Source organism: Rousettus aegyptiacus, unplaced genomic scaffold (genome assembly GCF_014176215.1).
Source record: "Rousettus aegyptiacus isolate mRouAeg1 unplaced genomic scaffold, mRouAeg1.p scaffold_m13_p_2, whole genome shotgun sequence".
Classification (NCBI taxonomy): Eukaryota; Metazoa; Chordata; class Mammalia; order Chiroptera; family Pteropodidae; genus Rousettus; species Rousettus aegyptiacus.
The window spans coordinates 158,577,027-158,594,562 of record NW_023416295.1 but is presented as its reverse complement, the minus strand read 5'-3'; the positions used below and the strand labels follow the sequence as shown (position 1 = coordinate 158,594,562).

The 17,536-nt window shown below is 38.6% G+C and overlaps 1 protein-coding gene across 11 annotated transcripts in view; it reads right to left on the bottom strand.

Annotated features, from left to right (window-relative positions):
- Positions 1 to 17,536, bottom strand: part of CFAP54 (cilia and flagella associated protein 54) — a 233,219-nt gene that overhangs the window by 105,238 nt on the left and 110,445 nt on the right. For all 11 annotated transcript variants that reach the window (XM_036237287.1, XM_036237282.1, XM_036237283.1 and 8 more), the window contains 4 exons: positions 17,350 to 17,485; positions 14,394 to 14,502; positions 3,033 to 3,185; positions 370 to 564 (listed from right to left, as the gene is read on the bottom strand). In XM_036237287.1, coding sequence (XP_036093180.1) covers positions 370 to 564; positions 3,033 to 3,185; positions 14,394 to 14,502; positions 17,350 to 17,485 — 593 coding nt within the window. The remainder of the gene's footprint in view (positions 1 to 369; positions 565 to 3,032; positions 3,186 to 14,393; positions 14,503 to 17,349; positions 17,486 to 17,536) is intronic.

Here is a 17,536-nt window from a genome sequence, read left to right as displayed (position 1 = left end):
CTTGAGTATGTACTGCTGATTTCGTAAAAGCAAAATAAAGTGGAATGATGAGGAAAATGAAATCAGCTAGGCCACAACAAAAGAACTTATGAGTGGCCACATCCCAGAGAGCGGTTCACAGATTAAAGGAGGATGGACAGAAGGGTGGCCTTGAATCTCACAATGGTGACAGCCTGGCTGGGACAGTGGTAATGAAAAGTGCTGGACGCACCTTGTCTCGACATCACAATGTCACTGCCTGCAAGGGTATGATGAATAGGTTCTCTGTTCAGGCTCTTATATCCAACTTTTAAAGCAAACATTTCAAGACATCTCAGCATGAATGCAGATAATAGTATTGCAAATGAATACATAATAAATAAATCTTACCAATCGTTTCATAGTAAGAAGAAATTACGAGTCCAAGCTGTGAATGTGGAAGTTTGCTTTTCTCCACTGAACTAAAAACTCTGAAATGTTCCTGAGAAAGATCAGGTGGTGTGGGCATATGCATCTCTTCTGTTCCCAGGCAAAACTCTACCTTTCCAGTAGAAGTTTCCGAATCGTTTATTCCTCCTTTGTCTCCTAAATTTATGGGGGAAAAAAATGAAAAGGGCCCTTAGAATGAAAAAAGACAGGAAGTTGATGGGGAGGAAAAAGGCAGGAGAAAAGGAACAGAAGCAGAAGAGGAAAAGGTTTTGTATATATCTGAGCTTGTTTGCTATTTGAGGGACAGTGTTTCCTTAAACTTAGCATCTAAAATCATTTCTGAAGAGACCGGGTATATGTGCATGAGCTCTATACTGAAGTTATTTTTGAAAAGAACCCTATCAGTGTTCCAGAACATAAATGTTGAGATAATGCTCTGCTTCTCATGGGGATTGGTAGAAGTTACACCATTTGGGTTTGTCCTTTTTAAAGAGCTTCCAACAGTATGATGTTAGTTTGCCTCTGGGGCAGAGACCTCTGGGATAGAAGCAACACAGAGGTAGTTCTGACCTGAGCTGGGGAAAATGGGCAAGAGTTTTCTCTTTATAAGATCAGATAGCACACAGGGGGAAAAGAGGGGACGTATTTTAGGAAAAGTAGTCAAAGGCTGCAGAGAGAAAGAAGCAATTGTGGCTTTTGAAATCTATAGCCCGAGGATTGGGGATAAACTGTTGAGAATATTTTGGTGTGTGTTGCATGCCTTTGAGTTGGCTCTAACTCCTGGTGACCCTATGAATGAGTGATGTCCACAATGACTTGGCCTCAAAGCCCTGCTCAGCTCCTGGAAACTCATGCTTCTGGCTTCTTGTATGGAGTCAATCCATCTCATATTTGGTCCTCCTCTTTTCCTGCTGCCGTCTATTTTTCCTGGCATGATTGTCTTTTTCAAAGAACTCTGCTTTCTCATGATGTGCCCAAAGTAGGACAGCTTCAGTTTTGTCATTTTGCCTCCAGCAATGTTTCAGGCTTACTTTGCTCTAGGACCCACTTGTTAGTCTTTCTGGTGACCCAGGGTATCTGTAGTGCTCTCCTCCAACACCATATTTTAGATGAATATTTAATTAATATTCCAATATTTCAAATGAATATTTTGGTACTAGGTGAGACTCAGAGTGAATAGCTGCAAACCATTCTTAGCAATTTTATGTCCTTTTTTTAATTCATGCTCTTAACCATTCTTAATGTATGCCATAATTGAAAAAAGTTTAAAGATGATATAGAGAGCTAGTTTAGTATAATGTGAGTTTATGGACGATACAACCAAAAACTGTAGGTACATATCATAACAAGTACTTTTTGCAGGAAGCAGCAACAACAAATACATACATACATACATATGTATATACATATATACATACATACATACACACACACACACATAAAACTTTAGTCAGTGGTTATAAAAAAATTTAGAAATCTGAAAGATTCCTAAAAGATTAGTTCAGTAGATATTAGCATCTTAGATATAAGCTTAAATCTATTTTTAATAACTTTAAAATATAATTAAGTTTATTAATTTAAGTTTATTTGTAAGCTTATTTTTATTATTCTGATAAATTTCAACATCAAGAATCATAAACATAAATTAGGATTTAATAATTTTTTAATAATCTAAACATAGATAAATTTGAATATACTCTTCTTTGAGGTTACCACTTAATCATTCAAGGCTGTGCTTTGATCAAGCTGTGTTTGACAAATCGATAGATGTTGAGAAAGGAAGAAACAAATTAATGTAATGTAACCAATGATAATGAACATCATGTTTTAAGCTAAAAAGAAATCTCTAAAAAGATCAAAATCCATGGTATTAATAAGAAATCTTATTGATGCTTGTATTAGTACGCATTCATTTCTTTGACAGTGATAAAGTAGTGTTTCAGTAAAAAGTTCTAGTTACTTCAATATGAATCGGTCCATCTACTAATGAAAATTAAAAAAGACTATAGCAGTATACTTGCAAAGAAAACGGCAGATGTATACAAAATGAAAAAATTAATAAATATTGTTTTTGTATATACTCTATGCAAGGAAATATGGTAGTTTCACAGGAAGCATAAAAGTGGATGAGCAAGAATCATATAATTTCACTTATATGTGGGATATTAAACTGAAAGCAACAAACAAATATGGCAAATAGAGACTCATAGACATGGACAGTGGATTAGTGGGTACCAGAGGGAAGTGGAGGAGGGAGGAGGTCAAATACGATGTTAGGAAATTTAACTTTGGGTGGTAAACACGATGCATTATACATATGACGTATTACTGACTTGTATACTTGAAGCCTGTATGATTTTATTAACCAATGTCATCCCAATAATGTTAATTAAAAAAATAAAGAAAGAAGTAGGAGGGAAAAGCCAATGAGTGAGACAGTGCCTTGCTTGGAATAAAGTGTGTGAGAGAGAAGATGTGATCCACTAGGCAAGAAGAAAATGACAGGGAGCAGTGAGGGGGGCATTTAAGTGGGGGATGGAGGCACCTGTGGCAGAATACAGTCCATCTGCAGGGTGGTACCCTGATATAAATAAAGAGTAAGTGATGCCGTGCGAGTATTTTACCTTGTGTCTGTGCAAGAAATAATGAAAGCAACTTTCTGCTGTGTCGGATTGATCTGTTATGGTATTTGGATTTTTCCAACGTCTCTCTAAAACATCTCAAAGTGTCTGTCACGTCCACGGGCACACAGACGAGCTTTTTGGCATGGCTGTATTCTGAAAAGAAAGAGAAGAGTAACACTTGGGGATTAAATGTTGCAGCAAGCCAACTAATTCAGAAATTTATTGGCCTCAAACAAAAGCTGCTAAATTCAAAACCTCCAGGTCTGTAGCAGATGTTTCAATGTTGAGATAAATTTTTCTAGTATATTTGAAAGTACTTTTAAAAAAAAAAGAAAGATAAAACTTAGAAAACTTTTGATTCTCATAAAATACAAAAAATTTTAGATCTTGCCAATTTTCCTTATGAAGCTTTCTATTTTTTTTTTTTTTTTTTTTTTTGCTGATCATAAAAGATGGAATAATCTACTTTTTAGCAGCCTCTTCAAAGCAAAGGTACCTTGGGAAAGAGACGAAAGGAAGAAACAAAAAAGAGACAGACAACTGTTCTCTTAAGAGAAGAAAAAGACAATTTTCTAATATTGAAGGGTGCAGAGGAAAGGAAGACGGGGCCATAAAAGAGTGTAAAACTAACAAACAGTCCTAAAAAAATGGCCAGAGAAGGGAGATGGTGGCAGAGAGTTGCTGTGAGGTCCCTGGAGAGGAAGGGACCATCCAGAAATTAGGCTGCAGACCTGCAGCATATGCCACGAAGCAGGCACCTAAGAAAAAAGGAATTACAGGCTTCACATTGAATTTACTTCTTCAACAAGTTGAACAGGTCAAATATCCTCTATAACATATGAGATCTTGAAAGCAAAGCAACTTACCAGGGAACGGAGCTGTAAGAGGTTAAGTGGCAAGGCCTTGGCCCTTGAGAGTTTACATACAGTCTAACTGCAGAGGTGAAGCAAACCATCACTTAATCATTAAAATCACAGTTACAGAAAGTGTCTGGATACACACTAACACGCGGGAAAGACAGAGGAGAGGGATCAGTCTAGGGAGGAAGGGATGAGCGAGAAAGACTTCATGGGAGAGGAGGTATGCCAGCTGTGTCTTCGAGGAAAGGGAAGATTTGATTAAGAAGAAAGAGGTAAGGGGTTTTAGATAAAGAATAGCTGAAGTTGACTGAGCACTTACACTAAACCAGTAACTATTCACAGTAAATTATGGTGATAAGTCTCATCAAATCATAAAAACAACGGTAAGAGGTATATATCATTATATCCTCGTTTTACAGATGAGGAAAAGAAGGCATACAGAAGTCTGGTAGCTTCCCCTGGGTCACAGAACTAGTTTGTGCAAGGAGAGGTATGGCAGCAGGAGTAAGGGTGGGGATTCGGGGCACAGTGAGATGACATGACCAGCCCTGTTGAACAAAGTAGGGTTTGCCAGGGGCCTGAAGCCCTCGCTGAGTAACTGGCCACCATCCCCTTAAATGGGGAGCTGAGCAAGGGTTTTGACCAGAACCCTAACAGAAAAGATTAGTATTTAAAGAAGAATTAGCCAATAGTTGCACACACAGCATACTGCAATTGAAAAAGGCTGGTGCCTGAGACACTGTGATGACATTGTGTGACTTGAACCTGAGTAAGGCAGTAGCAATGTAAACAAGGGAAGGACACGGGGAACGTCCCAATGTCAGAAGCAACAGGAAAGTGGTTATTCGGCTATGTGGCAATATTTTTAAAAAGGCAGGGGTGGTAAAAGTTACCTCTTCCCCATCCTTTTGGGGCCAATGACCTTGATTCCCACCTCATTGGAAAACAACAACAACAACAACAACAACAACAACAACAACAACAACAACAACAACAAAACTAAAGCAATCCAAAAGGATTTTCCATAGGCCCCAACCACCATATCCATCCAGTCCCCGGCACCTATGCCCATCTATGCACCTCAATGACATCACTCCAATTGTTTTCCTCTCTCCAAATCATTAATTTTTCCCTCTGCGGAATCATTCCCAACAGCACATTTTGCAGTTTTTCTCCTACCTTTAAAAAAATTTAAATTTCATGTTCATCTATATGCTAGTGGCTTCCAAATTTATATCTCTGGCTCCAACTCTTCTAAAGTCCAGACTCATCCACGCAATGATCTACTCTGCTCTGTGCCCATTAGACATCTCAGACTTAACAGGTACCCAACTGATTTCCTAATCTTTCCCCTTAAACCTGCTCCTCCCATGCTCTTTCCTTGTCTCATTAAAAAATAGTTCCATTTTTCCAAAAGCTTGAATCATCCTTGACTGCTCTTCTCCTATGCTCCAAATCAAATTCACGGCAAATCTTATAGGCTCCCCCCTCAGAGAATGTCCGGAGCACCACCATCTCTCACCAGCTCCAACCTCCACTACTGCTTCCACTGTGTTCCAAGACCTCGTCATCTCTTCTGAGTTACTGCAATCACCAGTTGCCCTGTCTCCATCCTTGCCACTCTCCACACAGCAACCAGGGGATTCCTTTTAAAAAGTAAGTCATCTCACATCACTCCACTGCCCAAGACCCTCCATTGACTTCTCTACCACCTAAGGCAAATACCAAAGCCCCAAGAGTGACTTGTAAGACCCACCATGAACTGGCTCCCCAGGACCACTCCGACCCCTCCTCTTACAGGGGAGACCCTGCACTCCCTCCCACACCATGCTTGCTTTCACATCAGGGCTTTGGCATCAGTGGTTCGCTGTGGCCCAGGACATTCCTCCTCGGGATATCTTCATGTTTTGCTTCCTCAGCTCCTTAAGGTTACTGTTTAACTCTTAACTGCTCAATGGGTCCTCCCTTGATCACCCTATATAAAATTATAGCACTCTCCCTTTCTCCTTTCCCAACTTCTGTTCTGTGCAGCAGTCATTATCTTCTGAAGTACTATGTGTTTCACTTGTGTATTGACTGTCTCCCACCACTTGACTGCAGGTCCCATTGGGACAAGGATTTTTGTTCATTTTGTTCACTGCTATAACCCCAGGCCTATAACAATGCCTGTTACATGGTATGTGCTCAATAAATATATGTAAAATGAGTGAATAGGACAGAAGCAAGCCCAACAAAGGTTAATAAGAGAAGCAGCCTGACTTCCTTGAGACCCCAGGGAGGTTCTGATGGAATTAGCAACAAAGGGTTAAATTATATGCCCACAGTGGTGACATCTTTCAATATATCCTAATATCTAGAAATCCTGCAGGCTCTAGTCAAACAAGAAATATGGCCGCAATGAGAAAAACATTTGTCTCCCCAGCAAGTTCACTCTGGACACACTCCCCTAACACACATTTAAGAGAATCAAATACTTAGGCCACAGTAACTCTTATTTACTCCTTGGTAGCTCTCATTCTCCTACCCTACCAATTTCATTCACCTGTCCACTCCGTCCTGTCCCCGCCATCTTGCTCCCTCAAGTCTCCCCTCTTCTGAGCATACACAGTCCTGAATGCCCCTTAGATGACATATGCCCCCACTCCTCGACCACCACCACCCTCACACACAACCCCCTGGAGATGATTGATTCCTGCTCTGTTTTCCTTGGAAGAATTCATGAGCTTGGCTTTTATCTTTTTCTCCTTAGAATGAGATTGGGGAAAGAAGCCAACAAAGGAAAGGAGGAAGCTGGAAGCCCTCACATATTAACATTTTGAGACAGTTGGTTAATTTCTCTAGGCCTTCATTTTAAATATCTGTTAAAAGTGGAATGGTAATATTTACCTCTGAAGGTCATTACTTTAACCTGTGTGTGAAGTGTCCAGCACAGCGCCTGTCATGGAGTGAGCATTAAATAGATGGAAGCTCAGATTATGACTATTAGTCATATATTTTTAAAATATATATTAAGACTTCCCGGTACTAGGCACTATGCTAGACACTGAGGAGACAAAAGTGAGTGAAACAGACATACTACCTGCTCTCACCGAGTTTACGTTCTAGAATAAAAATCACAAAGGCATGCTGGTTATTAGGGGTGATAAATATAGAAAGAAGGAAAGATGTTTGCCATCTTTAAAATATGAGATCTAGATAAAATCATCCTGCAACTTTTATCTAATATCTACTCATAAATCATTCCTTTATTTCTAAACTATTTTGCTTTCTATTTTTCCTTTTTTTCAAGCCCTATTATACCTTTTTTTCTTGTGGTCTAATTAGGGTTCTGCTAGTGTTTTGTGGCTGTGTATGTGAGATAAATGATGCAAAGCAATGAGGCCTTATCCTGACACTGTCTCAAGGGGGTTCCTGTCTGAAAACTTACATGGAAAATTCAAGAAGCTACTCAAAGCCACTAATAATAGCCTCAATGGTTTGAAATAGGTGAGAAGAAGATGAGGTGAAAAAAGGAGGAACAGGCACAGGGGAGGTGGAGGAAGAGGAAAAAAAGAAAAGAATTATTATCTAATGTAGATTTTACAACTGAAATGCCGTTCACTCCTGAGAGATGGGTGCACCGAGGAAAGCTCTCAGGGAGTGATACAAAATTTGCGCAGCTTTCTACACATCTGGCCACATCAATCCAAATGCCCAGAAGCAGTAATAAAACACACCAGCCAGAGGGCTGAAAATTCCAACATGCCCGAAGACCGAATAACCCTATCAGAAATTTTAAATACCAGTAGGTCAAAACTCAAGAAAGAGATTCCGGAAAGAATGCAAAAACAGCTACAATAAAAGACATATCCATAGAGTTATCGCCCCTATAAAGTTTAACAAGCAGGCAAGTTACTCATCCATATAAAAAATAATCTATAAAGTGAGGTATTCTCACTTCTCCAAATCCTACAGAGACCTTCTCAAATTACATATGCATTATTAAATAGTTAGAGGGAGAACAGAATGCTTTTAAATAATGAGAACAGCAAATGTTCCTAGGCACTGGAGCATTACAATATCTGTTCTGAAGAATTAAATGTATCAGACATTACCACCAAATGCTGTTATGCCAGAAGAAAATCTATGACACTCTAAAGCAGCAATCTGGTGAGGAAAACATCAAGAGTATACTCGGTTTTTTAAGAGTTGCAAACAAGTCATGGTGACATACATAAGACCCGCCATGCTTATAAACATGTTAATGATCTGAGTTCAGTGTACTGAAGAAAAATTCAGCATCCTAAAAAAATTGTGTGGGCCAAAATATTGCTCCTAGTCACACAGGTCCATGAGTCTTATAAAGAGCTCTAATCTAAGTTAGATGCCAAGATATTAATAATAATGACTCAATATGAAATCTATAATAAGTATGCGGGATCAACTAAAACTTACCATACTATCACAATAAGTCAGAATAAAGTATCTCTCATCCCATGACCACTGATAATATAGCAAATTTTTTTCTTGAGTGCTGTAAGGTTAGAGGAGAGTCTAACCTGAAAGGGCACAAGCAAGCGAACAGGACCAGTAGCTCAGGGGAGCACTTATGGGTTGAACAATTAGACAGACCAGGGTTTGAATGATAGTCCCAGTACTTACTAATAACATTTAATTTTCTCATCTGTAATATAAGCATAATCATATCTACCTCCTAAGACTGTAAAAATTAAAGAAGCTAATGTTTATAAAGTGCTATAGTGTCTAGCCCAATTGACTATTATTGCAATTATAATATACGTTAGACTTTATCCATTCAACTATTCCTGCTCTGGTCATTGCTCACGCTGACTATACTTCCACCATCACTGAGAATCAACCCAGATTACTGTAGCCTGATTCCATCTGCCTTCCTTTCTGTCCTGCCACCAGCCATCTTGCCTGTCCAAATGTAACTTTAATAACAGACAAACAAAACGCTTTTCTGCCATAATGCACCCATCATCAATAAGCACTTATAGGTCTAGAATTTTGCTAGGTACGTTTTTCCTATCCCTAGATGCTAGTCATTATTTGGATAACAAGCATTTTGGATACATTTTCTCATACTTGTTGCCAGATCTTTTTAGGATAGAGGGAATAATATAAATCACATTCTGAGTTATAGATCCCAAATTGGGGGATCTTCAGAGGTTTAACAGACAAGATCAAGGAAAGGAGAAGACACCTGGAAAGAATCACACATTTTAACTGAAACTAGTCACATGTGATTGACCAAATGGGTCCTCCCACAACTGAATATGAAGGGCTAATATGATTTATCACTGGCAGTAAAACCTACACACTTACAGTCACCAACGTCACTCAACTGGACCCTCTTCACTGTTCTTCCCCTCTCCTATTTACCTCAGTGGCCAGTCCACTCTTTCACATCCTGTAATCGATTACCCTGTCAACCCTGGCTATGCTCTCAACCCTCTGATTCATTAAGGAAATTTCCAATACACAGTGAGAACACCTCCGACCTGTACCCTTCCAACCTACAAACTTTACTGCATTTGGACCCATTCTCTCTTTCTGCCTTTCTGCCTTAGCAGCAGGGGTGTTCTACCTTCCTGTTGAAGGCTAATTCTCCTGCATCCCATTGTCTGCCTGTTTCTCCTCAAGCTCCTTGCCCTGTCGAATATCTTTCTTTCCTGTCTCTACACCCTCCCTCTCTACTGGCTCTTTCTATTTAATGCAGAAATATGCCCTTTCTCTTCTATTAAAAACAGACACACAAACAAAACAAAGCCCTCCTGAGCCCTCCTGAGCTCTACATTTCCCGCTAGCTGCTGCTGCAGTTCTCTTTCCTGTCACTGATAAAGCTTTCTGAAAAGAAATTCTCTGTTTACTGACTCTGGGCAGGCAGAGCTCATCAGTACTACACCCACCACTCAAATGGTCCTACTTCCCTCCCCACCATTTCTTTGAAGCTACTCTTATTAAGGTTACACAGTCATTAATTCAACAAATAGATATTGAGTTCCTACTATGTATCAGACACTGATAAAGGTATTTGGATTATATCAATAAACAAAACAATGACCCTTGCCCTCAAAGAGCTGACACTGCATCAGGGGAGACAGACTATTAGTAATCGATATATACAATAAAAATTTTAATTATATAGTATGTGATAGGTGCTTGATAAGTGCTTCAGGAACAAAAGAAAACATTAAATGGCATAAGGGGAACTGGAGGAAGCAGGTAGAGTAAAGTTTTACATAGAACGGTCAGGGAACGGCTCCTTGAAAAGATGTGATATGCATGAAAGACGCAAAGTTGGTGAAGGGTTTATCGGACAGACGTGGTTGCGGGGAGAGCATTCCGGGAAGGGGAAACCGCTAGAACGAGGCCCTAAGATGGGGATGTCATAGCAGAAGGCCAGGGACAATGCCCCTGCAAATACAATAAGCAGTCTGCCCTCATCTTATACAGCCTCTCTGACTGCTGACTACTTCATCCTGCTCAGGCGCTCTTGCCTTGGTCTTGTTTAGACCGCTCTCATCGGTTGTACCCCCCACTTCTTAGGTCATATCCCAGTCTCTTTCAGATAACGCTCTTCCTGTTTGCTCCTGCGACAATCTTTAGGACTCTTCACGTATTTCATGTCTCTTTATCCTCAGGGTACACAGTAGGATCTTACTACCCTAACCCTTTTGAAGTCATATGTGGCCGTGTGACTTTAGCCAGTGAAATATCAGCAGAAGTGACATGTGTCACTTTCAAGTATCAGTGTCAAGAGCTAGCATATGACTTATATATAACTCACGACTATAAAATCATAAAATGTAAAAAAAAAAAAAAAAAACAATAAAATATATATTCTTTTTCCTGCTTGAAAAACAGGGACAATAACAAGCTTACCTCATTAGATGGTTATAAGCTAACACAGGCATACCTTGTTTTATTGCACACTGCTTTATTGTGCTTCGCAGATATTGCAATTTTTACAAATTGAAGGTTTGTGGCAATCCTGCTTCAAGGAAGTCTATTGGCACCATTTTCTCACTGAAGGCTCAAGTGATGGTTAGCATTTTTTAGCAATAATTTTTCAATTAAGGTATGTACGGTTTTTAGACATACCATTACTGCACATTTAATAGACTATGGTAGATTGTAAACATAACTTTTATATGCACTGGGAAATAAAAAAACTAATGTGACTGTTTCATTGCAATATTTGCTTTATCATGGTGGTCTGGAAACAAATCCGCAATATCTCCAAGGTATGCCTGTACTCACAAAGCACTTACAAGAGTGCCTGATGTCCAATGCATAATAACAATTATTTTATTGGAGTTGTTATAATAGTTAAAGAAAACAATCTATGTAAAGCCCTAAGCATAAAGCATTTAGTACATTTACACATGGTCTGGTTTCGAAGTCTGTGTTCTTAACCAATTGCTGCCTCTCGGTATAACTCCCCTAAAGAGTAACATTAGCACTCTGTCTCCTGCCTTGGAAGTAATCATGGGAGCTTGTGTCAACATGGAGATTCCATCAACCCACAGTGAGCAGCAGCTCAGTAGCCTACCTCATTGAACATAGTGGGATAGTTCCCTTATGTTAAGGCAATTAGGTTTGGGGAGTTTGTTACTGTTATACAGCCCAGCTCCCTTTGACGGACACAGCTTCCAAAATGAGGCCTAAGATCTACACTCTGCATAATTCTCCCTGGGTGACTTCATACAAACGCCGGATTTCAACCACTACCAATATATTGATGACTAAAATACAAATCTCTGCCAAGTGCCTCACTGGTATATCTAACCAAATACTACCAGGTCGTTCTACTCAGCTATCATCCAGGAACCTTGAACTTGGAAATTCCAAAGTAATCTCCTCCTCTGACCTGCCTCTTCTTTCAGTTTCCTATAGAGTGAAGACATCGCATCTATCTCGCTACCCAAGCCAAAAACTGGAGCAACTTGAACTCCTCCCTTCCTTATCCATCTTCACCATCTAACAAGTACAAAATACAGTCCTGTGGACTCCTTCGGCCTTTCTCTCATAGTTGTCCACTCCCCTATTCTCGCTGCCATGGTCCAGGGCCTCACCGCACCTATAGCACACAAGTCAGGAGTAGCCACTTCCTGCTTCCGTGTGGTCTCCTTTCAATTAAGTCCCGATGCTGCTGCTGAAAGGTCTTTTAAGAACACAAAGATGATCACTTCGTTTTCCTTCTTTAAATCCTCTTACCTAGTTCCCCTCAGCAATCCAGACAAATCTGAACCTCTTTTTCTTGCCTTCTAAGACCTTTTATTATCTAAATTCTGCCAACCTTTCTAACCCTAGCTTTTGCTTTTTCCTTTTATGTTAGCCCCAATAAATTAAATGCAGTCTCTCAAAAGTGATACTAGCTGTTAAGTAATATTGTTTACAGCAGCACCAGTCATAGTATTAGAGATCTAATCACTCCATAGTACAGCAGGTCTTCAAATAATGCTATTTTCATTCAATGTTGTTGTTATAATGTTAATGAAAAACAAAATTGATTCCTGGACCAGGCCGATGTCTGTGTGGAGTTTGCATATTCTCCCCACATCTGTGTGGGTTTTCTCCAGTACTGCACTTTCAACCCACTTCCCAAAGATATGCACATTAGGTTAGTTGGCATGTCTAAATGGTCCCAGTCTGAGTGAGTGTGGGTGTGTGTGTGTGAGTGGCTCCCTGCAATGGAAGGGCATCCTGTCCAGGGTGGGTGCCACCTTGCACCCTGAGCTGCTGGGAGAGGCTTCGGCCATCTGTGACACTGATCTGGAATAAGCAGGTTGGAAAATCATTAATCTTACTTGTTTTGACTTGTTAATTGTTCTTACACGTATGTATAGCTCACATCCATTTTAATGTTTAGAATTAGAAGTATTTTGAATCTTTATTTAGAACTTTGGTGATGTTTTTGTGATAAAAAAAAAAAAATGTGCCATAGGAATTTAACTCTTGTTTATATCACTTAGCCTCTGGTAAAATTGTTTTTGTTATATGTTGTTTCACTTAAAGTCATTTTCCAGTAACCTACTGACAATCTTAATAAGGACCTACTATATAATATCTGATTTATTTATTGGTGTCCTTCAATGGGCTATAAACTCCAAGACAACAAATCTTTAATCTCATTCATCTTTGTATGCTCAGTACCTAGTACAGTACTTAACACACTGTAGCTACTCAGTAAATGTTTGCTAAATGACTGAACAGCTGGCTGACTCAATAAACGAATAAGTGAATGATTACAGTCATCCTCCTCTGTACCTAGTTTCTCTTTTCGTGGATTCAGTTACTCATCGTAAACCTCAATCTGAAAATGTTAAGTGGAAAATTCCAGAATAAACAATTTTCATAAGTTTTACATTGCTTGCCATTTCTAGCTGCATATGAAATCTCAAGCTATCCTGCTCTTTCTCGCCTGGGACGTGAACATTCCTTTGTCCAGCATATCAGTGCTATATACACTACCTGCTCATTAGTCACTTAGTAGCTGTCTCAGTTATCAGATCAGTTGTGTGTGTGTGTGTGTGTGTGAGAAAAAGAGAGAGAGAGAGAGACAACGTTCACATAACTTAATTATAGTATATTGTTATAATTGTCCTATTATCAGTTACTGTTGTTAATCCTTTACTTTGCCTAATTTACAAACTGAAGTTTATCATAGGTATGTTTGTATAAGAAAATAACATATTATATATAGCATTCGGTACTATCTGCATCTTAAGGCCTCCACTGGGGGTCTGGGAATGTATTCCACTAGGATAAGGAGAAACTATCCTACATGCATACACACATACATACACAAAACCAATAGATAAATAAGTGAAAGAATCATTACACTTCAAAAGGAAGACAAAGTTCTTTCCTGTACCAGAAATAGACACACATGAAAAGTACAATTGAGAGAATGTATTATTTCCATTTTCATCTCATTCTATGGCCTCATCCCTACATGCTACAGTGCCAAAATATTCTGCGAGGGCTTAACAGCTAAAAGCAAAGGAGTCGTGGCATTCCCAAATCTTCTCCTGAGCCCTAGTTAAAAGACCTACAATTTAACCATGGTAAAACCAATATAAAAACAATCTATACAGATTATGGCAACGAAAGTTATGTGGGGAGTCAAGACAGAGCAAAGGAAATACCAAAAGGTTAATTTGAAGAGCTCTTATGTGAGACAAAAACAAGGAAAATAGTACAAAACAGGCTTTCCCATCTTTATTTTTCCCATCAATTTCCTTTCTCCTTCTTGTTTTTTAATTCATTTCCCAACTATAATTTAAACTTTAAACTAATAAAAACATGTGTTTAAATTCCCCTTAAGTGACATTTATAGCAACATAAGATGGTAACTATCAAATGGATTCTTTTCAGTCAAATAACCCTGCAAAAGAGATTCTGCAAACATTTTAATTATCGAACATTTGACATGCAGAACACAACAGCAAATCTTCCTTTAAAAGAGCTTCAAGCTAAAATTGGTTCTGACCTGAAGAGATAAGCTTTCTTAGTAAATCCATCCAGTTTTCTATATCTGTCAGTTTATTGGTTGTAGGATAAATCTTGAGCTGCTTCCCAATAAAATTTCGGCAGGTTATCTTAAAAAGAAAAGATAAAAACAAATATAACTTAGGCATTTATAGCCAAAAACTTGGCTGACTATAATGTTTATCTTATTTTTCATTTGTCAGAAAAAAAAAAAAAAGGTATACAAGAGGATGCTACAAATAAAAGCGAGCAGAGTAGCATTCAATCATGAGAACTTTTCGGGAAAAAACCAGCTACATAGTTTTTCATATTTTATACAGCACAGCTGGAAAAGCATTAGGCAAATTATGTAGACCAATTAGAATATAATTTTCTGATATTCTTAAAATTTACTAGCCTAAATATATCTTCCATTATGTAAGTTGAAATATATTTAAAGTATAGGCTGCTTTCCCAGTGGCAGATTTTTCTACCCTGCTCATAATTAATGCAATTTAAACCTCCCTGGTGAAGTTTTTCAGAAATTCTCCTGTAGTATTTAAAAAATCTATTTTCTAACAGATATTTGAGTCTTAAAATTGTAAAATATACGAAAATGAAACATTTTTCAACAGAAAGAAATTTTTTTAAAAGGTCCAAGATCTTCTCTCTGTTACTCCATTCCCATTCCTGGAACTAACCTACTGATCAAAATAAAGTCCTTCCTGGGCCCCAGGCTGATGTACATGTTGCTTCTTAATTGTCTCTTGTAGTATTTCCACAATGAGTCTAATAAAATGCAAATTCCTACCCACAGCCTAACAAGGCCTTACTTGGCCTAGTCCTTTCCACTTCTGCAGCTTCATTAAACAAATCTTTACTGAACACCTATTTATGTGCCAGGCACAGCTTCAAACTCAAGAATGATATAGCAGAGAACATAGTAATCAAAAATTCCTATTCTTATGGAATTTACTGTAGTGGAAGCAGAGAGACAATACACAAAATAGAAAAGTACATTAGGGTGTATATAAAAGAGTTATAAATGCTATAGAGAGAAATAGAGCAAAGAGGCACAACATTTTAAACAGAGTAAAGAAGACAGTCTTCACAGAGAATGTGACATGTGGCAAAGACTGGAAAAAGGCTAAGGAAAAATCAATGTGGATATTTGGGGAGAAGCATTCCAAGCAGCAAAACAGCAAATGCAAAGACCATGAGGCAGAACGTCTTAAAGAACAGAGTGGTTGAATCCTGTAGGGGAGTATTAGGAGATAAATTGCTAGAGATTACAGAGAGATAAGTTGTGTAGGGCATAAAGGCCATGATAAAGACGGTCACTTTAACTCTGAATCAGATGGGAAGCTATTACAAGGTTTAAGATAAGGAATGACATAGTCTGACTTATGTTTTTACAGGGTTTTTCTATCTGCTGCACTGAGAAGAAACTGTAAGGTGGAGGAAAGGATTTAGGGAAGTCAGAGGCAAGAAGACTAATTAGGAAGTCATTGCATTAATTGAAGCAAATGCATTGGTGGTTTGGAGCAGAGCAGGAGTGGTGAAGGTAGCGAGAAGTGGTCAGGTTCTGAATACATTTTGAAGGTAGGGGATTTGGCAACCATTTGAAGTGGGGTATGAGAGCAAGAGAGGAGTCAGGGATGTCTCCAAAGTGTCTGGCCTGAGCAGCTAGGAGGATGGGATGTCATCAATTGAAGTGCAGATGACTTGGCAAAGCAGGTTTATTTGAGATTTGCTAAATTTAAGAAGTGTATTAAATATCTAAGAGATGATGTTGATTAGGCAGTGTGATGGTTTTTTGATGAGGAAATTTGGTTAGGCTAAACTATGAGGACAATTGAAGAGAAGCATCCATTTTGTAGTATACACTTACCTCATCTGAGTTTTTCAAACGAATCTAGGTGCTGCTGTGAAGGGATTTTGTAGACACTAATTAAAGTCCCTAGTACATTGATTTGAAGCAAGGGAGATTTTCTTATGTGGGCCTGACCTAATCAGGTGGGTCCTTGACAGTGCTGGTGGTCTCCAGACTCCAAATTCCAACCATCACCAGGTCTATAACTGACTGCAGATAACAGCTCTGACCACACTTGCAGGTTTCCTTCCTGTTCCTGATCCTGACTGCCTACCCTACAGATTTTGAACTTGCTTGGCCCTGTGATCATATAAGCCAAATCCTTGTAATCTTAATGGCAGATAAATAGATAGATGGATCAATCTTAACAGATAGAGAGACAGATCTATCTTACTCATTGAATCCTGATTAATACAGGCAGTTGTTAGATATGTCAACACAGAATTCAAGAGAAAAGTCTAAACTGGAGATGTAATGTTGAGAGTCATCATAATAAAGATGCTACATGTGCCAGGGGCCCTTGAGCAGTATACAGGCTGTTAACTGAATCAATGGCTCTGGCATTAGGTAGTCAATAAATACTTATTAAGTTAACCAATGAGAGAATTTATTTATCTCTTTCCTCCACCTAACTCAAAGCTGAACCATGACCTTCATAGGCCTTAGGCACATTCACCTTCCTGGGCCCATCCCTCCTCCCTAAAAAAAAATTAAAAATTATATTTTATGATTGTATTGATATAAATATAAATACATTAATATTAAAAATCAAAACATTTCATTTGACCTAAAAGCTAGTGTTTTCTTCTCATTTAAAAAAGAATTAAAAAATTAGTGAGCCCTTAAAAATACTGTGGCTCTAGACACTGTCCTCACTGTGCTTAATAGATAAATCAGCCCTGAGAAGTTTTTTGTGTACATGAACTTATTTTAATTTACCCTGTTTTTGGAAAATACTGGCACATAACAGGCTCTTGATAACGTTTGTTGATTTGAATGACAAATGCCTACATGAAAATCACATTTATCTGATTCCTAAATCTTGGTATTTTACAAGTGTACTAATAAGAAATCTCAAGTGTATGAATAACAGAGTCAAACTTACCTTCTCTTTATGTTCAACCTCATATCTTCCACACGGTTGTTGGCTAATATCTGGGCCCTCGTACTTGGATATTCTCAGAAGAAGCTGGCGCTGTGCATACACCAGGAGTGGTGTCACTTGCTCTGTATATCTCTCGCTAGATAGGGGTAAAAATACATTAAAAGGTAAACAGTCACTTAAACACATT